The sequence below is a fragment of the Micropterus dolomieu genome, linkage group LG10, assembly GCF_021292245.1.
Source record: "Micropterus dolomieu isolate WLL.071019.BEF.003 ecotype Adirondacks linkage group LG10, ASM2129224v1, whole genome shotgun sequence".
Classification (NCBI taxonomy): domain Eukaryota; kingdom Metazoa; phylum Chordata; class Actinopteri; order Centrarchiformes; family Centrarchidae; genus Micropterus; species Micropterus dolomieu.
Window position 1 is genome coordinate 24,226,301 of NC_060159.1, and position 18,337 is coordinate 24,244,637.

An 18,337-nucleotide genomic window follows, 5' to 3' on the forward strand; every position below is an offset into this window, starting at 1 on the left:
TTTGATTAAAGATCTTTATTTAGTAGAAAAATAAAATGAAAAATTTGAACCAATATACTCTGTGATATGTAACACAATTATGTTCATCATTCATATTTCATTTTTATGCAACAGCACTGGTAACATGTCTCATTGTTTCATTTGTAACAGAAAATCGCTATTATACATCCACATATTAAACATGTTTCTGGTGATTTCACTGTACACATTTCACACTTGTATACAATATTGATGAGCAACATTTGTCAGAAGCTCTAGTGTGACGCAGAATTAAATAATTAATATGTTTTCTAAAGCTGTGTCCCAACATGTATGTTAATTGTTCATCTCATGGTGTTATTCCTTATAGTATTCAAAGATCAAAATCCCTCTCTTCTTATAAAATGTGGAATATCATATAAAACCACAGTTGTGCTGTAGCTCGCAGATAAATATTAGTATCAGTAGACAAAAACTCCTCCAAGAACCCCCTCCTCCCTCTGATCTAATGTGTGTGAGAGGCGTGGGTGGAGTTCAACAGCCCTCTACCGTTCTGTGTTGTGCTGTATTCATGAAGCCTTGCACACGTTTCAGCGATCCAATCAAATCTAAAGGATCTGCTTTAAATCCTTCTCAATTAGATCATTTCAAAGATTAGGCTTAATCTATTAGTGCAAGTTTGGATACAGGGAATAAAGATGTGATGGACTGAGGAGCTTTAACACATTCTGTGGAACACCTTCCTCTTTTTTTATGAGGTGAATCCAGCTAAAAGCTATCACGCCTCAGTGATTTCCCTTATAACGTCTACACCACTGTCAAAACTGAGAAGGAGACGAGTTAGATATTTTTGCTAAATTCAACTACTAATTTACTTTGAAGTTCTTCAAAATCTATTCTGGCCCACATCTAGAGTAGATAACTTTCCTTGTCATAAAGTCTTATCTCTAATCAAATGTCACCTGAGGAATGTAAAATAGTTGTATTAATATTAGGGATCAGCAGAAGCAGTGCATGGCAATCCCTTTTTTCATTATTCCGTCATTTAGCAAAAATATATATTTTTAAAACAATCATTAAAAATCAAAAACTAAATGTGACACCGGAGATAAGGCACCTGAGTTAGGCCCAGATCAGACAGAATGTGTTTTTTGCAGTGAGAGATGCCTGTTTTTAAATTGTATTTTATTGGCAGCAAGCGTTCTGCACCCTGTTCATGCGCCCTGGGCGCCCTCGAGTTTTCGAAAGAACGCTCAGAGCGCACGGAGTTGAAAAATTTGACTCTAAGCAGAAAAGCGCCCGACGGCTTTTTTTTCTCCATTGTCCAAACTAATGAATGGAGAGACGGGTCCATAGTTGTGGTGACGTAAGTTTACAGTTGCTTGGATTGTCTGGAGACTGCTACAAACTGTCCCTGAGTCAACCTAAAATGAGCTTTAAACTGACCATCATTAAGATGAAGCTACTGGACCAGCTGGTGGAACTACCAGCGGTGTCTCCTCTTTCTGAGGTTCTCATGTACCCACACGGATCTCCTGCATGTTTGTACACCTCTCACCCTCAAATAACGCCAGAGCAGGCGCCATCAGTTTGTCTAGATGTTTTTAGCAACAAAAGACACAGACCTGTGATTTGTGATCAAGTTTCTGCTAATATGACAGTTATTACTTAGCAGAAAACCCTACCAAAGTTACAGATTGCTGGCGCTATAATCTTTGATTAGACTGACAGGACAGCTGACTCGCCTAGCAACAATGAAAAAAAAAAAAAACGCAGCGCACTGCTCTTTTCCGAATTCAACCAGAAAAGGTCTCACGTTTTTGAAACCTGCAAAACGCTTTCTGTCCGAACGGGGCCTTACAGGACTTTTTATACTTTGAGTGCTGCAACTCAACACTCAATTTATTAAAATACCGATCTAATTTACTTTGAAGTTCTTCAATGTGTATTCCGGACCACATCTACAGCAGATAACTTTCCTTGTCATAAAGTCTTTTCTCCAATCCAATGTCACCTGAGGAATGTAAAATAGTTGTATTAATATTAGGGATCAGCATAAGCAGTGCATGGCATACCCTTTTTCATGATTCCATCAAATTAGAAAAAAATCAGAAACTAGATGTCATTTCTGAGACAAATCCCTTCACAATCCTTAATTTTGGATCCGCTTTCAAGTGCTACCATTCTCCCTTTGCGATACATTTGGAGTAGGACAGCTGGTCCAGGTAGAGCACAGCACACACCTGGCTGACCTTACAGTGTCCTTCACAGATGATGCTGCTGTTATAGCTGACCATGTAGTGACTGAAATACTTGTCAAAGGCTTTGGTCTGCGGCAACCTGAAGCTCAGGCCCAGCTGGAGCAGGCTTTGTGGCTGCAGGTCAGTTAGTCCAAAAGCCTCAGTCATGATGTATTCAAGCCTCCAGTCAGATCTTTGTTTCTCGTTGGCTTCCGTCAGATTCAAATAGTACTGCCAGATATCCTTCAGAGGGAGAGAAAAGCACCAAAAGGGGGAGAGAGAGAGGGGAGAAAGAAAAACCTCTTTGAGTCTTTTTGAATGCCAGAAACTGTTTTTGTGCGCTGATTGTCACCGTGATTAATCATCAAAAGGGACTTCTTTCTTGTGTCTTTGATGGAGATAAAGCTTAGAGTAGGTCTTTTAGTACAGGACATTTTTAGTTTGACCTGAATTTATCAATATGGTTGCTAAGCATATGTATCTTTTCAAACTCTTTTTTTTTTTTTTTTAAGGTTTCATTACAAAATAAGAATCAGGGATCTTACTAGAGGCCTTCCCAAAGAGCAGGTCCACATCAATTATAAAACTCCAGATTTGTCAAACATGTCAGACCAAATGTATCTTTTTAATTTGCCAGGTGGGATTTCAAGATTATAACATGCTTTATGTTTCACTATATGTGAGATATGCATTTCAGAAAGGTATTTATCGATGAGATTATTATGATTCAGTGTTCACAAACTTTTGTCTGTAATTTATATTTGTTTTACACCTTAATGCTAAAGTGAGCTGGTTGTGCAGCACAGAGCTTCTTACCAACATGGTGTAGTCCTTGTTTTTGTACAAGTACATGCGGAAAGCTGGGTTGTTAGAGTAGGGCTCCAAAACATGTTTGATTGGTGTAACAGCCGGTGACACAAAAAGAGAATTTACTGGTTTACCTACAGAAGAAAGAAACACAAATACAAATAATTCAGTTGCACAAAATAATGAATGCGTTCAGGTTGTAAGTCTTTTCCAAACAGCTTATTTTAAAAACAGCTGATTTGTCTGTGATTGACTGGACGTTTCCTACAATTTCTCAAAGCTGCAGTCATACCGGATGCCGACACCAAGAAAAAAGTAATCTGCACTTGACTAGTTTCCAGCCTTCTTTAACAGCAAAAATGGGGACAGATAATCTTTGTGTACTTAACAGACTACTTGTACAGAAACAGCTTGTTAAAGAAGGTGCACTCTGGTTTTTAAAATGTCTATTACTGAAACTCTTCTGGTGGATACCATAAGCACAGCTCAGCTTGTTTCTGCCTTGCCTTGTTGTTGAATTGTTCTATACAAACAAACTTGCCTTGCAACTTCTTTTGACACAATCAAAAAGCTTTTTTTTATTTAAAACTCAGTGATGAATAGATGAACAATAAACTGAAGATCTAAATCCAGAATAATGTGTACATCTGTGTCATGTGTTTAATTTGTGTTACATCTTTGCTTACACACACTAATAACTATGCAAACAGCTTCTGCTGACGGAGTCCCTGTGTAGCTTCAGGGAAGAGCTGAGCAAGCTGATTTGATAGTAGCCACAGTTACATTGGCCCACTATTAAGTTGATTTAATCTGTGATTCATTATCAGAAGGTAAAGATTATCAGTGCTTTAAAGAAAATATGATAACATACAGTTTTTCTCTCAATAGAATGAATATCATAGTTTTGTCCAGGGTATGTCAGCTTCTTAAGAGTAAATTCAAGCACTTTCCAGGTATTTTGAGACTTTGAATCCTTTACCATCACCATCCAAATTACTATAAATGCAATTGCAAAATTAAGTTATGTCTACTTTTAAAAGCGTTTTGTCAATATGTGTGGTAAAGCCAAGGTCACCCTTACAGGATCCAAGTCAACTTCAATAATAGGAATAAATAGGAGGTTTAACCACATATTTGTACCTTGTTGGTCCAACAGCACCATGATGCTGTCTCGGTGGGTGTGGCCATAGAAATGTCCCGCAATGACATGACTGTATTCCCTGAAGATGGCGACCAGCCTCTCGTTGTAGCTCTCTCCAACAGCAGTGGTGTTTCTGGCAAAGGGCAGGTACCCCACTGGTACATGGGCAATAATGTACACCTAGAGCAAGAAGTAAAGTAACATCTAAATCCCACCTCTTCAAGTGCAAACAGAAGTAAAATTGTCAGGTTTAAAAAAAAATAAGCCATGGTTTTAACATATGCAGCACCGTAAAAGAGGTCAAACGTCAGGCTTCAAGATAAAAAGACAGAAAATGTTAGACCTTTTCCAGACTCTGTGCAGCTTTGTCCAGAGTTTTCTCCAGCCACTCGAACTGTCCAGCAGGGTCTGTCATGTTTCTTGTGACTTTATTAGGACCGTAGTAGAGGATAGTGTTCAGGCTGAGCACCCGCAAACCAGGCTTTACCAGCTGGGAGTAAAAACCACCTGCGGGAAGAAAGACAAAGCCCAAAATAAAGCCCAGCGTTTACTTGATGCTAGAAAAGACCAGAGATACATGTCCTGTCTTTCATGTGATTTTAGAATAACAACTGTCAGTCACCTTTTTGAAAACATCAGATTAGATTAGATTACAGTAGCTGCACAGACGGAAATAGTCAAAATGTAGAGACGATATAGCAGTTATAGTAAATCCAAGGTCTGGTGGATTAAACTGCAATCATTTCAAAGAAGGAACCTCACAGTAACTAAAGTACTAACATGTCACCTTGTGAGAGTGTGAGCAGAGCTTCAGTGTCCAACCAGGGTTTCCACAACTGGGCAACAGCTTTATAGATGGCGTTAGTGGAGGCTGGCATCTGGTCCTGAGAAAAAAAATACAATTTGTTATGTAGCAGCATGTTATATGGCAACATGTCATTACAAACGTAAAATGCAGTCTCTTCCTCGAGCTTACAAATAATGGCTTGTCATGAAAACAAAATGTCGTTTTGGTTCAGACATGATGCTGAGGTCAGGGGGTATCATCCACTATCCCTAATTTGTATCATATAATCAAATGCTGCCTTTATAGGCTTTTCTACCTGAACAAACACAAAACACAACAATCACATATATATTTTAAGCATGTGCCATGAAAATTAAAGCATATTCATTTATACTGGCACAAAATATTACCCAACCACCTAAATGAGTCAAACTGATTTGAGTCTGTGAATCAGAAAAGTTTCCCTCCCTCAGTTACTTCTGTAAAAGCCAAGAGTACAGAGTGAAAAGCTTGATACTCCTGCTGAGTGATGACAGGGCTACACTTTCTTCTCAACAACAATCATTTGTCCTGTAAACATCATCTTTTTTCCCCCTCAGAGCAAAGCCTGAGACACTGCTTGCCGTCCTTATAAAGTTACCTGAGGCCAGTAGTCGTGGTTTCCCAGGGCAGGATAGACTGTCAGGTTGGGGAAGTGTTGTCTGATGGTCTGGGTCATATTACTGATCACCTGGATCACTAAGTCTGTAGAGAGCTCGTCTGCGGGGACGTGAGGAGGACTGTCACTGGTAGGGAGGGAAAATAATATCCACTATCATTAATCCAGGTCAAATGAGCCACAGAGAAGCTGAAGAGTATGAATACCGTACATGTTTATTTTAATGCCTTTAGACACATGAGTACTTTGCATAAATGGTTTTGACTAGTGCAAGTAAATATCATTCATAGTGGCAATCTGCTCAGTTCTTTTTCCACAATGCATTTCTATACACTTTCAGTAACTGAATCTCCAGTCACATGAAGATCTGGAACAGCTGTTGTTGTTTTCTGGGGTTTCCCGACTTTATTTGAATCTATGTTTTTTCAACCACCAAAAATGTTGATATGACAAGAAAAGAAAAAATGTGCAAAAAGAGGATGGAAACAATGTGCTACTCAAAGGATTATCAAAGTTTATGACAATCTTTATCTTATTTTTGTAGTTTTGTTATATTGACACTGCATTGTTTTACTCCCTACTGTCCTGTTCATTTTACAGATCAAGCAGTTCCTGATTCACCTTTTAGTAACATACTTAGCATAGCTGTGTGCAAACAGACTTCCTGTTCCTGTTTCCAGTTAATACCAACATTTCAGGTGCACTAACATTCTTTAATATCCTAAAGTAAAGTTGTCTAGATAATCTTAACAGTTGGCTGGTTACTCCCGGTCTGATTGTCTGACTCCTCAAGTTTCTTTCCCCCGGCAGACTTTGTTATAGCAATGCAACTCTATTGCCACATTGCAGAAATTCACTTGGTGAGTACATGACAGAAATGACAGTAAAGTATGAAAATAAGTAATAAACCTAAGTTATGCTTTAAGAACGAGAAAGCATGCAATGTTTGCACGCTGTTACATCAAACTCAACATGTCCTGTAGATGGAAGTAAAAGACTCCCAGGAAAGATAATTAAGCATGACTCTAAAATGTAAAATAACTGCAGAAAGTGATAAAGTCATAAAGGAACTCTGATAAGCTAAGTTACTCCCCCACCAGTCAGCACTACTAGTAGAAATCGAGGAAATCACCTATTTTGCAACACTAATTCAAATTGTAGTTGTTGACTGTTTTTTCCAAACATGATTGGCTCAGCAGAGCTGTACTCAGCTGTATGTTCCAGTAATAACATGAATTCCACTGAAACAATGGATTCCCCTTTAGGTGAAAAGGCAAACTCATGCTACAAAGCCCAAAAACAATAGAATAAAGCAAAAAATCTGCTTGCACAGTAACTTAAAACTTGGAAAAGACTCCCTGGGGTAGAGGATTAAGTGGCAAGGCCACTTAAGCATGTTTAATAAGCCTATGAATTCCTGGCTTAGCTGATTAGCTGCTGATTAATGAAGAGCTGTATGGAGCTACTGCTGTTGTGACTGATGCTTACAACTGTGCTCTCTGTCATTATCACAGTGTAGTGAACATTAGTTTCCAGTTCCCTCAGAGAATGCAGAGCAGAGCTACTTTTCATGGCGAGATAACTCTTGGTGTGGTGCTTCAGTGCTCGAATGGGCCTTTATATTCAGTGCCTTTAAATATATTGTTCACTGTCTGTCTGTTCCCTCTCCATCTCTAATTATAGTAACCAGCTGAGAACTGATAGAATAAAATAATTGTTAGTATCAGCCCTACTCCCACTAAGAGCTAAGATTGTGCTTTTTTTTTAACAAGTTAAGACGACATTCAGTTTTTGGGACATTTGATAAATAGGGTCCACTGGGAGCTTACCCCAAAAACCACAAGGGAGTTCATAAAGTAAAGGGAAATTGTGGGTTTTTATATACAGCAGGGACCGCATATAACAGGAGGAAGTGACACTGCTGCTTGCTGACACATTAAAGCTCTCTCTCTCTCTCTCTCTCTCTCTCACACACACACACACACACACACACGCACACACAGACAAACAGACAAAAAGACACACCCTCAAGTCTTTAACTATCTCTGATATGTGTCTGAGTCTGGGCTGACACAATCAAAGAGTAAAAACCCATATTACAATTACAATGCAATTTGGCCACCGACAGCTCCATCAGAGATTATTATTATTATTATTATTAGGGTTAAACACGCGTATAGCTGAGGTCATTAAGTTTTGCAGGTATTTGTGAAATAAACCACAACATGACGGTGGGAGATAAAAAGCCAGAGGTTCATTAAAGTTATTACAATGCATCCTGTGGGGAAGAAAAAAAAAACACACCCTGGAGGAAGTGTGGACCATCCAGAGTGACTTCACTTCACAGAAACATCCTTAGTCTTCAAGTCTCAAAGTGGTTTGGCTCTCACATTAAATTACAGAAAAACACACACGCAGAAATACACAAGGCACACGAGGATATGAAACTACTGTAAAAGCACAGCTATTGTTTTAATAAGCTGCTCTTTGGTTTTATCCAGCAAACTTCAAAAATATTCAGTGTTCAGCCCTAGTTTTTCAATACCGGCAAGAAGAAGAAACAAGCAGTCATATGATAACATCCACCTCTCCGTCATTGGTGTACTGACCCGGTCCATATGATGAAGTCCTGTGGCTGTGTGAGCGGTGCCATGTGAGTGAAGGCTGACTGGATGAGGCGGTAGGGAGAGTCACACAGGAAGTCCCCATATAGGCCGGCGTGGGTGGCGGGGACTCCTTTGGAGGAGAAGCAAACCTTGGTGGGGTCTGGGGCCAGGTGGTAGGTGGGGTCCAGGTGGAGGTCTGTGATGTGCCAGAACCTGCCTGGATCAATGGAGGAAAAGTGAATAAGAAGAACAACTACCTTTAAATGTAGGCCTATCTGTGCAAATGTGGCCATCTGCACATTTAGAGGAATTATAGGTATTTCACATCAAACAACGTCTATGATGATATGAAATTATTTGCTTATTAAATATAAGGGTTTATGCATTTATTATAATACTGTTATATTCACATTTTTTGCTTGCTTGTTGTGGGGTGATAGGCTATTATAAGACAGTTTTATTATTATGTAAGTCTTATTTTATGGTAGCTTACAAGACAAAACTCCAAACCTGTTTTACGATTAAAGTAAAAAACGTAAACAACTGTAGCCCAAATAGATTGCATGTGGGAGTGTGTGGTTGTCTGGATAGACGTCTCTCGCCTAACTCCGTTTACAAATCTGTTAATTCTTACGTTTTTGATTAACTGCAAACCAAATGTAACTTTTACAGCAACATGTTATACTTATTATAAATCCACAATGTCTTACGGTAAATTCGGCGTGCATGACATCTACCAAGCAGCTTTACATTTAACCGAATTTCGCCTTTTTTAATTTAGCTGATTCACAAAACTCGCAACATCATACGTTTCATAATGCTAATCCCGCTCAGTGAAGTTTAGAAGATCAACCACAAGAATTAATTCATGCTTTATATTTAAGCCTCTGTAGTTCTGTGGATAGAGACACAACTGATGTCTTATTAGTAACGAAGTCCCGGGGTTTCCACTCACCTGTGTCCGGCAGGTAGCTGCTTCCAGTGGGTGCAGCCGCAAGCGGGGCTGCGCCGAACAACAGCAGCACAAAACACAAAAGATGTAACATGTTCGTATTAAAAAAACGACAGTAAGGTGTACCACATAGCCTATATATAAACAAAAGCAGCTAATTACGGAAGGTCACTCTTCTCTGAAGTAAACAGGAAGTACAGTGGTGGACTGGTCACGTGATTCACTGTGTTTTGGAGCTCAGGGGGAGGAGAGGAACTTATGAAAGTGAAAACATAAAGTCTGCAGGGTTTGTCCTTGTGCATGGTCCAAGCTGAACATTCAGTGATGTGATGCAACTAGAGAGACGTAGCCCAGGCTACTCTGCACAAGTACAACATCATGGTACCTGAACATTACTCTACAATAACATTCGGGTCCCAAATATTGTGCTTTTAACTCCACCACATGCATCCAATTTTATGATCTTGTGAAATAGGATGCATTGTAACAGATTTAACTACCCAGCCAAATATATAATTGTTAGAATTAGCTCAACAACAGTATAACAACAGTAGTATAACAACAGTAGTGCTGCTTATACATTGTTATAATATTCTAAAACATGTGATAGTTTAACAGCCACATGAGCCATTATTCTCTATCAAGTACTTTCATGTTTGATGCTTTCAGTAGATTTGCTGATAACAGTTAAATAGTTGTACCCAATGTATGTTTCCAATGCATGGCTTTTAAATGTAATTGAGTATATTACAGTGGGATATTGCTACTTTTACTTAAGTAAATTATCTGAATACTGCCCAGTAATGAATTGATATGGTAGGCCTACTCTTGATTATTAGAAAACTCCAACATCTTGAGTTATTTCAGTTTGTTACACCAGAAAGACTTTTACTTCTTGGTTTACATTCATGTATGTAACAAAGCCTGAGTGTGTGTGTGTGTGTGACAGACAGAGAGGCCCATTGTTCGCTGCAGGCTCTCTTCTCTTTGTGATGCTGACTGGAAAGCTTTCTCTCTGAGCAGAGAAACTACATCCTTTGTGATGATAATCTGTAAAATGTGTAGCAGAACTTGTAGCAGGTCTATACTCCATATCCATCCAAGAGTAATCCGATTAATGTGGTGAAGCAAACATACCGCAGACATAACAACAGATTTTACAGATTTTTAATATTTTAATCGAAACAACCTGCACACCAGACAATTTAGTCAAAACTAAGAGAACCACAAACTTGGTGTTGAAGTTACTGAACAATTTCAGAATGATGATTCAAGAGACTTGGAAGCTTGCGTGATCAAACGTGACTTCAGAAATAAACAAATATGGAGGCAGACTATTGTCATCAGCTGGTTGCGTGTGCTGTGTTTTGCTCAGAAAAACAAACACAAAAGAAAATAAAACTTTGGATGAACTCTTGACTGAGAACACTGAATCGGCACATTCTCATTGGCTGCTTCTGCTCAATATTCCATCGCTGTTCTTTTCACACTACAGGAAATAATCAACTCCAGTCCAGTCTGTGACATTATGAGTATGCCTGTAAGACCGTCACTCTATAGGATCATTTTGTCGGATAATCTGTTATCAGACCAGCCTCGGATCGGGGACACCCTGCGATTGTCGAGAGGGGCCATTTGGTCCCAAAAACGTTCCAATAATGCTCTAGTGTGGGGCCAGTAGAAAAAACTCAGTAGTTTTTAGTAGAACAATTGTTCACAACATTTTTGGTTTATGACGCCTTCATATGTGGCCAAGCTGGGATGTAGGACTGGGCGGTGGGCGCACACAAAGACAAAGGATGTGGATAGGGGCCCATAGAGAATGCCTATGTAAAGGGTCCAGAATTTTGTGCTACATTCCTGAGGCCAAGTCTACATATGACCCCATCATCACAGGTGATAGCTTATAGTGTGAGCATGAGTTCAGTTCAACCATTGAATTGTCTAAATTTAAGGATTTGCAGAGGGCCAAAGAGGTTAAGCTATCCAGTTTTAACAAAAAAAGGGACAAACAAATCACACACGCACAAAAAATAATTGTGTGTAACATAAATCTTCTTTTCTTTCCTGTCTGTTTAATTATCACGTGACCCCTCAAATTTATCTTGACACAGCTTTAAAAAAAATGAAATCGATAGAATCAATAGGGACTATTTCTTTGGTATAAAGTAGTTTCAGTGAAAACTGTTGACAGCGAGCTCTGTGGTTCACCCTGTGAATTAGGGGCCCTGTTCCTAGAAAGAGCGCGACTGCTGTTGAATATCTCGAAACCTGGACAGTTAAAACTTCAACGATTTGCATTGCTAGATACCACATAAGGTAGGTGTTAAAATATGTTTGGGTGAACTGACCCCGTAACTTAAGAACAGTACTTCAATAAATGTACTGTCGAAGCATCTGTTTCATTACGCCACCAGGATTTGAAGCTGGGGTGAGAAATAGTTGTATTTTAAGCAAATTGTCTCTCCTGATTATCAGAAATGCTCTTTACTTGCTCAGTCTGTAATCTGAGACTGTAATCTATTATTTTATTATGCATTTAAGGAATAATATGCCTCCTACAAGGTCAGAGGTCAAGGTTTGGAGCCGAGAGGGATTCGATGTCTGAAGCATACTGAATGATGGAACTGTTATAACACAATATAAATATATTAGAGAATAGACAAACATTTAGTCTCTGTGTTTTTTATTTCATGTTTCACACAGGGTTGCAAAGATGATCCATCCAACAAGACAGAAATGTTTTCATATAAAAAAAAAACAAAATCTTACAAAACATGTGCAGCCTGCAGGCTGTGTACATGCTGAGGATGAAGTGCAAAGAGAAGCATACAGTCAATAATTATTAGAAAATCAACACTTCTTGGCCGGTTTCTGATGTTGTCAGTTGGAGCACTCATGCCTTCTCATAGCTACGCACCGCATGGACGTCTTCAAAGGTCAAATTCTGCAAGAGAGAGAAGACAGTTACCATGACGGGGAATTCAGTGTTCCCAAATCGCTCAACTCGCCAACAAATATACTTTTTTATCATTTTCACAGCCAAAACTTGTGAGGCAGCTCTTGGCAGCTGACTGGTTGGTAATTTACTAATTTGACTGTGAATGCATTCAAGGGCATGCTCTTTCATCATAAAAACAAAAAAGATCCTTTTCTGCATTTTTTGAGTTTCAGAAGGACAATAAAGGAACAGTTTATAATGTGTTTGCATCTGTACTTTTATTGCTCTTGTTTTTTTGCAAGGAGCCCAAAGAAACAAGCTGCAGGCATTTTACACACCCACACATACACACCACAAATGATTTCTGAATCATGTATAATATGTAATAATATCCTTTCAAGATGAAGAAAGCAAAGCTCATAACTCACTGACATTATATTTTCTGGATACACCATCAATTTTAACACTTTTCTGGGATTTTACTTGTTGTTTGAGAGCACACACAATAGTGAGAGGTGTGTCTGTTCCAGTGAAATTGTACTGACAATTGAAACTACTGTGGGCTACTTTGCTTTCTGAGTAGACTGACTCCTGAAACATCATGGACATTTTTAAACTATGTATTTCTTAGTACTATATTACAATAATGCACAACAAATTTGTTGTTATCTTCTGTATCTTCATTAGGGGCTAACCAACTGTCAGTTTTGGCCTTGTGACTACACAATAAACCTTTCATAGTTTGAGTGTCCCTCTCTGCTTTGTTAATAAATGTACTATTGATAAAGTCAGGACAGGAATATGATATACCGTACATGTGTGATCTTGGTCTAATCGTCTTACCATGTACATCTTGCCATCCTTGATTTCTCTGACGAACTTGGTCTCTTTGCCGTCCCACTTCTGGACGTGGACCAACTTGTCTCCCTCCATAGTCACTGTGGACTGAAGAAACAAAAAGCGAATAATGTGGTGAGCCGGAACAAATTAGTGCATTAAGATGCTGCCAAATGCTGGTTTATTTCTAGAGGTCTCAAAATGTCAATTCTTGTCACTGACCCACAAACAGAAACAAACGAACAAACTCAACCCAACTTAATGTTTAATCAGAACTGCATTTGGAAAACATACATTTGAACTTATTGTCCACTCTACACACGGGGAGAGAACAATGGCAAGAATGAAATCTTGTATATTTTATTAATGTCATAATTAGGATTTTTTGAAACACAGGTTAGACCGATCTTGGAAACCCCTCAAGCACTCCTGCTGTCTCCGAACTGGACTGGTGTTTTAAGCATCAAAAATACTTGTATTTGTTTGTAACCACAGCGTTTTATCTCCTCTTTTTACATTTATTGTACCTTTTTATGAACCACCAGAATTATAAGAAGAATTTAAGAACAAGAAAGTCTTTTTCTGTCAACTTACTTTGCAGACCCTGTCATCAGCGGTGGTTTCGTCGAACTCCTCTCCCAGCTTGAAGGAAATCTCTGTGTTTTTGAAGGTGCTCTGGGTGCGAACCACCACCTTGTCACCCTCCTGGCTGATGATTACAGTCGGCTTGGTCACATTACCAACCTGCCTGGTGGCAAAGCCCACACCTGATCAGGGAACAGGGGTAAAATATGGCTGTTAGCGGCCTGTCATTTCACATGATGCACAGTCATTTTTCTGCCTTAGTTTGTAGCATTTGTGTGTGAACTTCAACAAAACATAACAAACAAAAATGAAACAGAAAAATGAAACAGAAAAAGAAAAAGAATATGTTACTCACCAAGTGCTTTCATGTACTCATCAAAATTCTCACTGTCAACCAGTTTCCAAGTTGCACAGAAGGCGTCGACCATGGTGAAGGTTTTGAGAGAGCGAAGTAATCTCCAAAGCACACTGAGCAAGCTGCAGCTTTTGCAAGTTTCCTCCCTTGTGTTATTATTCTACACCTTATTATTATGCATGTAGGAGGGTGGTGCCATGCATCCCATTGGCTCAGCAGATTTTCTCTGAGCTGTTATTGGATATTGAAATTGGGTCATGGTTTTATGGACCCTTAGACTACAAAAAAACACAAATCAGTCCATTTTGTATGGTTAATGATGTAATTACTCTCATTCATGGGTGTCAGTTGGGTTTGTTGAGGTAAAGTGTGGTGCTTGCTGCTTGCCATATTGCAGTCTTTTAACAGTAACAGAGAGTAAAGGCCAAGAACATAGATTTAAAAAATGTAGTAAAACCTCAAAGGTAAACAAACAACACAAAGTTCCCTCTAAGCTTATAGTTTGTCACCCGTCTAAAAAAAGAGTATCTTTTCTGAAAATGGGCTTCGGAGAGTTGGTGGTAAAGATGTCTCAATAAGTTATCAAGTGTTAGGAGATAATTCATATTGATGTTTAAATTATTTTCCTCATCTTAATCCCTGTTAGCCTTATGTTAGAGACAGGCCGTCTTCTGCCTGGAATGTGTCCTGTAGGGAGAATCAGTGAAGCAGAATCAGTTTGTTTGACAGCCCTTTGTCCCGAACTGCATTAACAAACCCCCCTAACTGCAATTTCTTCATGCTCAACACACTCACTAATTACTGTCTGTAAACGTTTGTGTATGAGTGTGAGACAGTATGTGCGTGTAGGTTCTCCTCACACAAAGTAAACTTATGTTAGTGTCATATCTGCTTCAAGAGTTGTACTGAAGGAAGTTTGCTTTGCTCACTGGCGACTGAAAGAGGCAAACTCTGCCTTCTATTAGGCAAGTTACAACTGATGCTGTCAACAAAATCCTTAAATCGTCAATGCCATATCGTCAGGACAAACTTCAGTTTGACACACTGTTAAAGTAAATCTACTGGAATAACTCAAATAACTGCCACTCAAGTGTCGCTCACTTTCTTGAGGCAATGAATGTTTTCTGTCAGATATCTTTCTGATAAAGGCAGGCATTGGGAAGGGGGAAATTACATCTTCTCAAACTTAATTACAAATTTCAGGTACTTTCTCTGTGTTTTTATAAAAGAGAAATATTTTTGCTTTATTCACCTTATTTATATGGTAGCTGTAGTTTAAGTTCTGAAATACACCCAATAGTGCACTGGGATTTAGGTACTTTGCACATAAACATATAAAATATCACTAATATAATTTTTAATTTCACTCCTTCCTTCTCTATCTTTTTCTATATTTTTCCATTTTCCCTCCTTATTTTCTCCTTTCTATAATGCTTTCACTACTTCTCATTCGAATAGCCCTTCTGCTCCTTCTTCATCGGATCTGAAAATATGAAAATCCCAAACACTGTAGTTCTTACCCAAGAGCAGGAATACGCCCTTCTTCAGAGTAAGTACTTTTACTTTATTCTTCAGTTTTACCTAAGATTTAGATTGAATAGCATGATTTGATCTTAATTTGCGTACTCTGCCCACCACACACTGCTGTTTGATTTTTTTAATGTATGTCATGCAGTTTGTCCTGTAGGCTATATGAAACTTCTAGGACATGAGCTCATCTACTGGGGCAGTTTCAGCAGCACACAGTATTACACCCACAGTTTTAGAATAGTCCACAATCTCATGAGTGGATGGCATTGGCCACCACATGTTGTGAAGGATCTCTGGCGCCACCCTCTAGTGAGAAATAGAAACGTGTTGCGCCGATCATTGTGTAATAAATACATTAATTACATCAAAAGACTTGACATTACAGAGTCATTCTCGTTCGTTATTCAGTACTTTCCCCCATATGGACAAATGTATGAACTCCACTGTTAATTAAGCACCTATCTAAATACGGACGCTTACAGAAAAAAGCTTCTTGACTTTATATTAGCCCTTACCTTATGAAAAAGTATGCTTAGATGTAGGTAGTAAAATTGCCATTTTGTTTATATTTGGATCCAAGGACATATCTTTAGGCACTTAATCTGCAATTAGTTGCTTCCTTAAAGTTCACACTGACCTGAAGTATCTGGAATTAATTGTGACACACTCAGGATGAGCATTGTCCCACTTCCTCTTAGTTTGCATTAATTACTTTAGCTTATTTTTTATGTTTTGGTATTAAACAGTGACAAAGATAGATATAGATAAAATGACGGCATGTCAAACAACAGGTGAAACAGAAATAACAGTAAAAACAAATACAACTTTAACTACAACACAGCACTAGTACATAAAAGAGACTGACAAGTTCATCAAGCAAAATGTACCATATATTATGATCAGTCACATTTCAAGCAGCCATTTGGTTACTGCTACTAATTAAACTACTGCACCCTCTACTGGACAAAAATGCTTTTTACAGCAATAAATCCTGAAGATTATCATAACACAGTATAAGTTAAAAATAAAAAAAACTGACACAAGCTATAATTACACTGTGGTCTTTTATTGGTTTGGTTAGTTGATGGTGGCGTAGAGGTCGCTGGGATCAGCTGAGGCTCCAGAGCTCCTTCCTGAGGAAGCTTTCACGGTGATGTAGGTCACTGCATCATCTTCATCATCACCATCTTTACCCAGAACCTGGAAAAGAGACAAACAGCACAACACATAAATCACACAACATTAAATGAGAGAAGTGTTTTCATTCACTGCCATCATCACTAGAACCAATCAGACAGCTTACCCGGCCTTTACTGTTGGTCTTCCTGGTGTAGCTGATGGAGGCGTAGGAAACACCATCTTCAGGATCAGCCTACACAGAGAAGACAACATAATGGCTGCTCAGTAACATGTGGACTTGATTGTGTTCTGGTCTGTTCTGGTGTAGTCCAGCTGCATCATCAGACTCCCCACTTCTTCTCTTGCAGAAAGAACTTAGATTCAAGAGTCACTGTGTGTCTCATAGAGCTACATTTTGAACAACAAATATAAAAACAGTGAGTGTAACTTTGTCCTGGGTGTAGTGTGAGGTCTCACCGTGTCCTGACTGCTTTCTGGACTCACAGTATTTTCATTATTTTGTTTGTTTTTTCCTGAAGAGACAAAAGAGAGTTGACTGCAGCTTAACAATCAAAATCCAGGTTAATCAAAACTTCTATCTGTGGATTCTGTGGTTGCTCTCACCTGTAGTTTTCTTCCATCTGATGAGTGCAACAACAGTTATTAAGAGTGCTGCTAAACCAACAGCCACAATCACGAACTTCGTCCAATCTGGAAATTCTGAAAACATTAAAAAGATTTTTACTGCACAGTTCAGTTCTGTTTGAAATCCTGCAGCTAAAGTAGCAACGATTCACATACTTTCATAACCTCACAGATATTATAATATTTTCTTAATCACTTCCTATTTTCTGTTCTATAATGTTATACTCAATGGCCAGTTTTGTCTTTACAGAAAGTAAGTAAATAAACAACAACAAAAAACAATATAAAAAAAAGAGTTAATCTGGGGGGAGACAAAGACTTTTTAATTTTGTAATTTGATGAAGTATTATTGTTTGTTTTAGTGGCTGTAACAGATTTTGAGCTGTTTTCCGTTGTTCTTGTTGATTTAGTTGTTGTTGTTTGTGTCACTTGCACAAATTAAATAACACAACCAAGAAACTGTTCAGTTAGAAAACACCTCGTGTTTACAGTGTCTGTAATTAATGATGAAGGAAGTTTAGTACGGTCTAGACCTGCTCTTTCATGAAAAGCGCTCTGAGATAACTGTTGTTGTGATTTGGCGCTATATAAATAAAGTAGTGTTACCTGCTTCTATGTTGTTGTAAGTTGTTACTTTGTCCTCACCTGAACAAATGAACACAACAAACTTGTTTTGTAATTTAATATTAAAACTTTAAATCCATAAATAAACTAATATTTTAGGTAATTATTATAATTAACTTGAAGTGATTTTAAACAGCTCATCATATTTTTACTTGTTTTCTCACCTGAGGACTGAGGGCTGAAGGTGAACAGCTGCACTTTTCCAGAGTAACCATCTGTCACTTCACACTTCAAGTTAGAATTTGATTTGTAACTAAAATGAGAATCCAGGAAAGACACAGTGGCGTAGCAGCCAGACTGTGATGTCTTCATGTCTTTGTCATCTTTGTCCACATCTTTACCCTCATACAGCCACTTCACTGTGTGTTCACACTGTTCATGTATCAACACAGAGCAGGTTAACGTCACCTTATCAGTGTCCTTATGTTCAGTCACTGGTGAAGATGGAGATATTGTGAGAGAAAGACAACAAGAGTAAAGTTAACTTCATCACTGTGATCATAATTATTGTAATGTTTCAGTATATTGTTC

At 38.5% G+C, this 18,337-nt stretch overlaps 2 protein-coding genes and 1 long non-coding RNA gene across 4 annotated transcripts; all 3 read right to left on the minus strand.

Annotated features, from left to right (window-relative positions):
- On the minus strand, positions 1-9,369 carry smpdl3a (sphingomyelin phosphodiesterase acid like 3A). Of its 2 annotated transcripts, XM_046060728.1 has the most exons (9): positions 9,174-9,369; positions 8,222-8,435; positions 5,595-5,739; positions 4,955-5,051; positions 4,511-4,674; positions 4,167-4,347; positions 3,036-3,160; positions 2,223-2,462; positions 1-1,993 (listed from the first exon to the last, which is right to left on the minus strand). In XM_046060728.1, exons 1-9 carry the CDS (start codon positions 9,262-9,264, stop codon positions 1,898-1,900), a joined length of 1,353 nt encoding a protein of 450 aa, XP_045916684.1. In that variant the 5' UTR covers positions 9,265-9,369; the 3' UTR covers positions 1-1,897. The 2 variants fall into 2 exon arrangements, with proteins under 2 accessions (XP_045916684.1, XP_045916685.1); XM_046060729.1 differs by having other exon boundaries at positions 1-2,462.
- A 2,470-nt stretch (positions 9,370-11,839) lies between these two features.
- On the minus strand, positions 11,840-13,970 carry LOC123977769 (fatty acid-binding protein, brain). Its single transcript, XM_046060730.1, has 4 exons — positions 13,889-13,970; positions 13,543-13,715; positions 12,955-13,056; positions 11,840-12,117 (listed from the first exon to the last, which is right to left on the minus strand). The coding sequence occupies exons 1-4, from the start codon at positions 13,959-13,961 to the stop codon at positions 12,067-12,069; spliced, it is 399 nt and encodes a 132-aa protein (XP_045916686.1). The 5' UTR covers positions 13,962-13,970; the 3' UTR covers positions 11,840-12,066.
- Positions 13,971-16,555: 2,585 nt separating this feature from the next.
- Positions 16,556-17,041, minus strand: LOC123977266. The gene is made up of 3 exons (XR_006826617.1): positions 17,015-17,041; positions 16,722-16,790; positions 16,556-16,618 (listed from the first exon to the last, which is right to left on the minus strand). It is a non-coding gene; the product is annotated as an uncharacterized LOC123977266 (long non-coding RNA).
- Positions 17,042-18,337: the final 1,296 nt, after the last annotated feature.